The sequence below is a fragment of the Etheostoma cragini genome, chromosome 20 (genome assembly GCF_013103735.1).
Source record: "Etheostoma cragini isolate CJK2018 chromosome 20, CSU_Ecrag_1.0, whole genome shotgun sequence".
Taxonomy (NCBI): domain Eukaryota; kingdom Metazoa; phylum Chordata; class Actinopteri; order Perciformes; family Percidae; genus Etheostoma; species Etheostoma cragini.
Genome location: NC_048426.1, coordinates 18,640,836 through 18,650,835, shown reverse-complemented (window position 1 = coordinate 18,650,835; position 10,000 = coordinate 18,640,836). Strand labels below are relative to the sequence as shown.

Sequence of the window (10,000 nt, the reverse complement as noted above, 5' to 3'; positions counted from 1 at the left end):
CAAAATATCACAGAAGGACACAAACAATTAGATTTTTTGGGGAATGGGGAAAAAGCTAGCCTGTCTCTATCCAAATAACCACCTCTAAAGCTCACCTGTGTGTGTGTGTGTGTGTGTGTGTGTGTGTGGGGGGGGGGGGGGGGGGGGGGGGGGGGGGGGTGTCTCCACCCACCCTGTCATTAGCACTTTCTGTTGCTTCTGTTGTCCAGCTCTGCTCCAAAGGCTGTAGACTTCCTGCATAAATAAACAATCAAAAGAAATGTAAGCATTAAAATATTGAAAAAAGAAACAGTGTGTATGTGTGTGAGAGAGAGAGAGAGAGAGAGAGAAAGAGAGAGAGAGAAAGAGAGAGAGAGAAAGAGAGAGTTTTCCTTTATTAGGTATTCAACCGTGTCTGAATTACCTCAACGATGAATGGACATCGGCAGGAGTGTGAACAAAGTTTTTCATTACACTGCATTTAAATTATAAATTCTGTTTTCAGCAAAATGCCTTTTACAATTTGTCATATTGTATGTACATATTTAGATTTTTTTCACATCAGTCAGGTTCTTGTCTCAGGATTCTACAATGAATTCTGGCATTGAAAATGTACATGTCATTGTGTTCATTTGTCCTTGTTAGTCCTTATTTATATTCAGCCTTTCTTTTCCTACTAAGGATGAAGAGGATGTTGGCAACTTGCCTGCCAGCACTAAAACACAGAGGACAAGGGGTTGCAATTAGACTGACTCTGCGCAGACTATATATTTATGGAAAAAGTGGAATCTCCTACATTTCATCTTTACCTAGCTCCATATCTGTTTATAATCTATAAATTTGTTTTAATTCTACTAAGACCACATAGGGTCAATCTGGGCTTACCCCAGCCAGCTCCAAGTTTCACCTTCAGTCAATAGAGCAGTCAATGCAGTACGTAACATGCAATTGAGCTAATGAATTAGTATCTAACACTCAATAGAGAATTTAGAATTGTATATGCGTCCAATAAAGCACTAATTTAATTACAGAAGATATCACACTCGGACAGTTATAATAATATGTTATTATTTTAAGAGTAATTTATTGAAACAATGAGACCGTTGTTTAGTTTTGTTCCATCCCAATATGAACATCACACTCTCTATTACAGGTCTGAGTATTTGGTGATGTAGGAGAGCAGGGGAAGCTTCTAAGAGGGAGATGGCGTCCTTGTGTGGTAGGTGCAAACTCGCCACAGGCACCTTGACTAAGCCACAAAGGGCAGATGATGTTAAATTAGCACATTAGTAGCACATTAGGGTCATGTGTTGCTCTTATCCTTAGAGAGCAATTGGCTAGTATAAGAAGTTGTTTTATGATAAAAAGGTGAAAAGCCAAACACAAGTTGGCAGCAAACTGCATGGACATTCAAGCTGCCACGTGATGATGGCAAGTAGGGCTGCACGATACAATGAAAATATAGGAAATCCAATAACATTGTTATTATATGACGACTTTATGCTAAATAAAAATATTGTAAAGTTTTCTCAGTTCTGCATTTACTGCTCTTAGTATTATGCTTAATACAACAAATGTATTGTTTATTCTAAAACAAGTAAAAGGAAATCCTTTTCAGCATTCTTGTATTGACCAAATTGATTATGAATTGAATTTAAAAGGCACCAATTAAAAAACATGACATTTTAACGTGCTGTTTTCTGCTGATATTTTCATTCAACTAACACAAAAAGTGTATCTAGCAATGTGTTGCAGCCTTTTGCAATGTGTATTTTGCACAAGTTGATATTGTGATGTTGATTAAAAAAATGATACATTGTCTGGGCTTAATGGCAATTAATCATATCAAAACCACATCTGTATTACGGTCTAGTGCTGGGAACTAAGGGGCCGAGGGAAACGCAGTCTCTTTGAAACTGTTTATGCGTTCTCATTCCTATTAAACATTCTGTCTACAATAAAGAGATTTCATCACCCAGTCCCAGTTCATGTGCCAGTAGATCTGTAAAAGGTTTAGGAGCAGCAGGGTGAGATCTAAGAGTAAGATCAAAATAATAGCAGCAGTTCTACCGTTAAATAATGGTTTTTATACAGATACTGAAGCTCAGATATTACAATAAACGAACAAAGCACACACATGGGAAAACCTTAATGGCTTCTATGACTCAGCCAAGCTGGAAACATCGGAATGCAACAGCGGGTGGTGAGGTTGGTGTGTCCCTGCTAAAAAACAACTCACCAGTGTATTTAAATAGTTGAATAACTGTAGTCTCTAAAGCACTGAGCAACTCAAACTGCTATTTGGGCAGAATATTGCCTGATATTCTGCAGCAGAATACATTCTGATTCACCCTGTTGATGTTATGTAACACACTAATTATCTTATCTGGCTAATTACTGACCGCGCCTCCGACCGCGCCTCTTAACCTCATACACACCACTGGCTTTCTGTGTTTGTGTGTTTTCTATATGTCAGTTAATGATGCTCACATACAGAACATCTCACATGAGTTCCACCCAAACTCATATGAGATGTTCGGGTGGAATGAGCACCCATGTGTGTTAGTTTTCTGGTACCTTGTGTCCAGGAGGGGCAGTGTCTGAGGTAGAAGCTGACCTCCGGCCTCCTGGCTCCCCACTGCTGGAGGAGATCCAACAATAACACCTCCTGAGGGAGAACGCGCTCTGAGAAGAGACATAGGGTGAGAAAATGTTAAGCAAGGTGGAGGGGGGGGCTGGCCTTAACCAACTGCCACTTTGCTGATTAATAAATAGCCCTTGCCTAGCTTCTGAGTTGGTGCTCCTGTCTGCTTCTCTAAACTAGTGGCATACTGATCGCCATCTACTATAGGTATTATATTGACTATGGCTAAGTACCTCATACAACCCCACGTCAAACAATCCAAACTATCCCTTTACATGGTTCATTTAACACTGCAAATCTTAAAACAATTATCTACTCTTATGGCTTAATCCCTGATCACAATGTAAACAAAGGGTTAATCTACCCCATAAAAAACGATTTTGGAGATCCACTATCATTCCAAACGATTAAAATGATGTCTTTTATAATATATTTGTAATATTAATATAGTTTGTCTCCAAATCATCAACAATGTCTGTGAATATTTTCACATTTATATGATTAAAGCAGACAATCTGAAAAGAATGAAAAGTCAGAGTACTCCGCAATATTTGCACAGTAAAATAAACCAATCCATAGCTAACAATACACACACATGTAGACAATGGCTTAGCGCCCACACAAGCACACACAAAGAAACACACACACACACACACACACACACCAGCTGTGAGGCCAGTTGTGGCCTTTAGGCATGGCATCTCATCACACATGAAACTAAATTTCCACCCCTGTTTATTGTGTGCTGCTTCACAGCGTCCCCCTCTAAGAAAGAGTGTAGTATTAGAGCCATTTATAGCTCAGACACATCACAGCGCTGTGTTATCGTGTTGATCTCTATACAGCTGTAATGGAATGAATGTAGGGCACGCTTTAATGGACACAGTAGCTCTTAGTGTCTGTATGTGATGGAGTGGTCTATTCAGGTTTACAATGGCATGCAGTATACAGTGGGTACTTAGCACTCTATTGATTTCGCATGGTGTAGCCGTGATATAGGTCTGACTTTGTTTATTTAAAAGATTTAGGCCATAGTCATGCTATGATTATACTGACATCTAAGTCCAGAATATTAGAGTATCTACAGTACATCATCATCATACTGTGTTAATGGAGCTTCAGTGGGTTCATGATTCACTATATCAATGTTCAAGTGACAGACTACAACAAGAGAACATATTTTCAACCTGATTCAATGTGCTTTAATTTTAAGAATAGAGTCACATCCGTTTAATTGTTCTAATTATCACCTACCAGTCTATTGGAAACTAGGTCCTCAGATAGACCAATATGTTCTGTTAATGCTTCAGATGAGATCATATGCTGCAGAAAGCTGATGCTACAAGGTGGATGCTCATGGAAAACTGTAATTGATATATGTATATATATAGTATATTATTTATTTCTTATTTATTCTTAATTGTCTTGTCTCATCCCTGCCTTGTTTTAAATATTAGTTTTTTTCCAACTTATCTCATATAAATGTATAGATGTTTAGGTGTAGACGGATGGATGGATGGCTGGGTGGAGGACGGATGGACTCACCATGCCCATTCCATACTTCAGCTAAGTGACACTCCCCCTCTCCGGCTTCTTTGCAGTATTCGACAACGTCAATCACTCTGGTTGCCGGAGTAACTGGGACCTCAGTTAGCATCTGCTGGGTGTCATTGAGGTAAACCGTCAGAATCACCTGTAAGCACAGAAAAAATGTCCTACCATTTACCACCTTACCATCTCAGCAATATGGGTATGAATGATGAAGTATTTGTCACTGATTATTCTGATCTTGCAAATAAAACTCTCTATCTCCCCTCCATGTCACCTCCGGGGCTCCGTACAAATAAACCACCTCTGCAGACTGAAGACACATTTAAACACATCAACGGGTGTGAATGCAACATGTCTCCAATCCATATAGACCAAGAGAAACTGCATTAAATCCAACCAGGAGCCGCCCATTATGTCTAGAAGGATTTAAGGCAATGTGGCCTGCAAAGCAACATAGGGGCCTATAGACCAGAGCTGCAGATAAGAATTTTCATCTAATTCAATCTTCAAGACATCAGAATACAACAGATGTTAATGTCAAGTGATAAGAAAGGGCGAGGGAAAAGAAGCAGAAGTGTTCAACAGCCAGTGATAAAAGCAGCTTGTAACAAGATACAGCCATCCATCTGACTAAACAACACAATGATCACAGTGTTAATGACCTATCAATAACTGCTTATACACACAGACACGCAAAGACAATACCCTCTGGGCTCAGGCCAAATGTTAACCTGATCTAAATTTAATAAAATCAAAGCGTAATTGATTGTATCTCTCAATATTTAGTCCGAAATGTTCCGAAATCAAGTTTATCCAACACTTTAGTTAGATTAGTTTGGAGTAATATAATCAAAATATAAAGCTGTTAGTTTGGTTTACCATTTTAAACATAATCTGAAAAGCAACATATGACTTCAACATATCAGCTGGGTAGGGCGGAGCCCCGGAGGTGACATGGAGGAAAAAGGTTTAGTGTTTGTTCCCAGTAGGATACATGTTTTAGTATTTTTTTTCCCTCCATGAAAGTGGGTTTAGTGTTTTACTCGAGTTTAGTGTTTGTCACCAGTATATGTTATTATGTTTCTCCCTCCATGTCGCCACCGGGGCTCTGTGGGGTAGTAATGATCCCCTCTGAAATCATTGTGTTATCAAATAATCCAAAATCTGCAACAGATTAAAATTGCAATCAAAAAGGACATCCTGTTTTATCGCCAGTGATGTCATTGCCAATGTCACTGGTGATGTCATGTCAGAGAGTCAGTCAGCAGTTGAAAGATAAATTTAGGGTAATCTGGGATAGGGACCGAGGCACACACACTGATACAGATCCACTTTTAATCGCAATTTTGCCTTTTCTACCTCTCTCTCAAACACACACACACACAAACACACAAACAAACACACACACACACACACACACTACATTATCCACTGTCCGTGTACAAAAGCACCCACTCAAAATATATGCTGCAGCATTCTACACACCTGTCCCAGATCATATGAAGTAATATCTGCTTGTGTGCAGACAGACTGAGCAGGGACACATTCTCCAAAACTTGGATTGGACACACACATATAAAAGCACACTTGACAACCCTGTAGACACAGCAGGGGTTTAACAAGACCCTAACTCATGTAAAGTAGGATCATCATGGCCTGGGTTGTAATGTTTCAGTTTTTTACATGCTCGAAAACAGCATTTGTTACGCTAAAGGACGTTCGGCAGGTAGAAAGGGGTGTTTTTATATAATTAAATCACTCAGAGTAGCTTCTTCATTTGAGGCACATATCAACAAGATAATCAAGTATTATAATACCAAAACATTTTACTTTAAATGCAACACGCACACGCACACGCACACGCACACACACACACACACACACACACACACACACACACACACACACACACACACACACACCATAGTTTGCCAAACATATCAAGTCTCCACAGTAGTTAGCAATTATAACTAAATACTGGTAATCGGTAAATGTGTAACGGTTAAGCTAGGCGAGAAGAGTTAAGTTATGTGAAAACGTAAAAAAAATGAATGAAAAAAAAAAAAATGTAATTTGTCATTTCCAAAAGCAAAAAAAAAGATTTCTCCTGAGGAAAACCAGCAAAAAAGTAACCTTCTCTGTTCTCACCTCATCACAAACACTAATTTACGGACGAGCAACCTGTGTTGATTGTTCTACAGAAACATCTGATGTTTTACACATCTCCGGTAGAATCCTGCATTAAACTCAAAGAACTGACCTGGACGCCCTTGGATACTTTTCATTTTGCTGGACTGAACTTCGGGAGCTTTCCGGGATTCAGTACAGTGTCTTGTTCAAGGATATTTAAACATGGGAACTACAGGAGTTGGCGATAGGGAATGGTTTGCCGTTTCCACCCCTGCAGTTTACCTTTTGTGCTGTAAACAAGCTGCTTTGTGCAGATGTACATGTCTAAAATTAAAAAGGACTTTAGCACAAATGACTTCTCCTTCAAACTACTGATTCCTAAGAGCTAAAATAGTGTACACCTGTATAAAGAAGGAAACACTATCTACACGTGATTAACTTCCTAATGTTAAATAATTGTGTATATAGACCTTTTTTTATCCACAGACATTTAGGCTTGTTATAGAAAGAGTAGTACAGGTGTTACTGATAACATGAACAGGGGCTCTGTTCTGTTCAATGCCGCAGTAAATCATGACAGTGCAAAAGTGAGCCGGCATGCACAATACCATGACCCTGACACTGAAACAACTAAATTCCACCTATATTATTTTAAAAACCCAATCTGTGGACTTTCATTATGGCCACTACAGTGTACATTATAGTATATCACCTGAAAACCTTCTATATATAGACCAGACTTTGCAGTTCAAAAGCAGGCCAGATTAACCAATGCATGAAACCTGATATTTCTGTTTGATAGGCTTTCCATTATGTCTGTCAAACTAACTAGAATAAGACTGAATGTGTCCACGTCTCTGCATGCGTATTAGTGCTGAAGAAAACAGCCCAGAACATGTAGAATAGCAATCTAAGAATATTTCGGGAAAATGAAGTCCCAAGGGCACTGTAGATCTGATCATTGTACATTTGAGCATAATGAACTCACAATGAGGACAATTTCTTTATGCCTATCAGCGGACAAGACTCACAAAACATCACACACACACAAAAACACACATACACACACACACACACACACACACACACAGACACAGGCAGAGGCAGATTGAGTTGTGAATTCTAAATTGCCCCTGGTGCTGGCTATTTTAGGCATGGGAGATAGAGAGAGAAATAGTCAGAGAGAGAGTGAGACTCTAGGCAGGCAAGAGTGACAAACGCTGTGTCTGCTGCAACAACACAAAACACACCAATGCTCATGTTATTAGTTAGTCCAGAGCATGTAAACACAGTGTCTGCATTTTAAAGGGGTTGGCAGGACGGCACAGTGGCTGGCATACATCCTCTGAACTGAAACCCCCGCCTGGCTCCCTCTGCCTCAGCCTGACACTAAACAACAGTAAAGCCCTCTGAAAGCTGTGCTTTCCTACCATACACCGCCTGTCACTGTAATGTTAATGTGACAAATTGTGTTGGTAAAAGTTTATAAGAAAACAAAACCTAATGCAAGTTCCATCCTTTAGTGATATATTTGATATAAAGTAAAGTAAAGCTATGGTGTCTCTCACTCACCAATGGTTTGGTTTTCCTGGTTTGGAGATTCTTCTTCTTCTGTTTTCTGCATTGACTCAGTTTGAGGTTCTTAGACACAAACACCAGTCGCTCCAACAACAGCCCTAAGAAACGCTTCATTGGAAAACCATTGGCCAAAAACACACACATTAGTGTGTGGTGAGCATGTGTGTGTGCATGTGTGTGTTTGGTATTTAAGATAATAAGTAGAGTCAGAAGTGGTGTCTTTGCAGGAGAGTGGTTGAAATGTGTTAATGTCAAAGTGTGAGTGTGCAAGGGTAGGAAATACAAATATGAGAGTGTGGGCCAGTGAGGGAGGAGGGGAAGGGTGGGAGTCGCCTTTCAGTAAATATGAGAAGAGGGAAAGAGGGTGAGGAGGAGTGCATGATGGGAGATAATAAAATCTGGACACTTTTATCATTGTTATAGTGGGAGTAGATCGTGATACTGAGCTGATATTGGTTTTTATTACAAATCTAATATGGTCCATAAACACCGCCCGCCTCTGATATGATGGAGGGGCTTCTGTTTTTAGTGTTGAAAAGGTTAAGTCAGAGGTGTGACAGTAAAATCATTTGAGTCCAGTGTGAGGAATTTTCTCATCAGTCTCGAATGTACAGTTTTCCTTAAGAGGACTCATGGATCTGCATGTCCCTACATAGGTGTAACCCAGTTTAAAGTGCCCATATTATAAAAACCAAACAAAAATTCGGGGTGTTATTTTGTGTTTCTGGTGCTTCCATACGCATACAAACTTGGGAAAAAAGCAACCATGCTGTTTCCAGTGAGATTTGGGTTTCTGAATGTATCCTTCCTTCAGTCAAGCTTGGCAGGGCCGTCTACGTCACCGGCCGAAACATTTGGTGTGTGCTAAACACTTTAGCTCCAACTTTGGTCAGGACAAGGCAGGATTAGCCGGGAGACTTCTCACTTCTTACCTTCAGACGAGGGACATGTAAATAGTTCTACTTAATTCCTTTTGTAGATTAGGACTAACTTGATTTTTGAAAATGTAATACAATTATGAAACTGAAAATGAGCATAATATGAGCACTTTAAGGTTGTAAGAGAAAGTTTACTTGATGTGTCTTCATCATAACAAAATAACACTCTGTGGATAACCTTAAATAATTGTATTTTTCAAGAATTTTCAAACTTTTTTGTGATACAAAAAGTGATTCACCACTGAAAATACTTGTAGAGGTAGATAAACGCTTGAGATTAGTTTCTTTTGTACATTCTGTGTTCTTACTCAACTGTAATAAGGCCATATTTTTACTCTTATTTGTATTAAAGCCAGTGTCAATGTCAACATTTTTCATTTACCAAATACTGTACAACATTTCTAGATTGTTACACAACTAACTTGTTGATAAGTTCAAGCATGTGACTACTGACTGTCACAGACGTTCCGAGGCCAAACCTCTTCTTTTTTTTAGCCCTGAGTCCAGCAGAGCTGGAGCCGGCCAGGTCACTTGGGGTCAACACTGACTGACACCTTCCCAAATAAAATCATTATTGGCACAGCACTGAAACGTATAAGGCTACTTTGTTTAACTGCTACTTAGAAACTAACGGTGTATGAGCTTTTTATTTAAAATTATTAAATTACTTAAGCCTGATTGTAAGAAACTGCGCTTTTATTGTATCATGTACACTCCAAGTTTCACAGACAATTACTTTAAAAGGATAAAAAAAAGCCTTAAGGCTAGTCTGAATGACAGACATGACCACCAGCAGAGTATAGACTTAAGGTAATGTAACTTTAAAAAAAAAATCACTTGTTCTTTATATTATGAATATGAACATGGGTAACAGAATTATTATATCATAATTAATATATCTGTGGGCATATGTGGGCATATGTGTGTGTGTGTGTGTTTGTGTGTGTGTGTGTGTGTGTTGGCTGGTTACTGTGGTGTGGAGTGAAGCTGTCCAGAAGCAGCAGTGGGGATGCTGGACGAGAGAGATTAGAGAGGTTACACTGATATACTGCAGCATGACTGCTCTGTTACACACTGACACACACACACACACACACACACACACAGAAGGTACATTTGCAGAAGAGCTGTCTCGCTCTCTTTCCCTCTGTCTCTCTCACACACACACACACACACACAC

The 10,000-nt window shown here is 39.4% G+C and overlaps 1 protein-coding gene across 6 annotated transcripts in view; it reads right to left on the bottom strand.

The window, feature by feature from the left end:
• LOC117935374 (apoptosis-stimulating of p53 protein 1-like) overlaps positions 1-10,000 on the bottom strand; it is a 43,358-nt gene that overhangs the window by 28,305 nt on the left and 5,053 nt on the right. Inside the window, exons 1-4 of one of the 6 annotated variants that reach the window (XM_034857512.1) lie at positions 7,877-8,236; positions 4,169-4,316; positions 2,557-2,664; positions 173-234 (exon numbers count right to left, since the gene is read on the bottom strand). In XM_034857512.1, the coding sequence (XP_034713403.1) occupies positions 173-234; positions 2,557-2,664; positions 4,169-4,316; positions 7,877-8,026 (468 nt within the window). In that variant the 5' untranslated portion in view covers positions 8,027-8,236. Of the gene's footprint in view, positions 1-172; positions 235-2,556; positions 2,665-4,168; positions 4,317-7,876; positions 8,237-10,000 lie in introns of those variants that run through there. The other 5 variants (XM_034857510.1, XM_034857513.1, XM_034857511.1 and 2 more) reach the window with 5 other exon arrangements.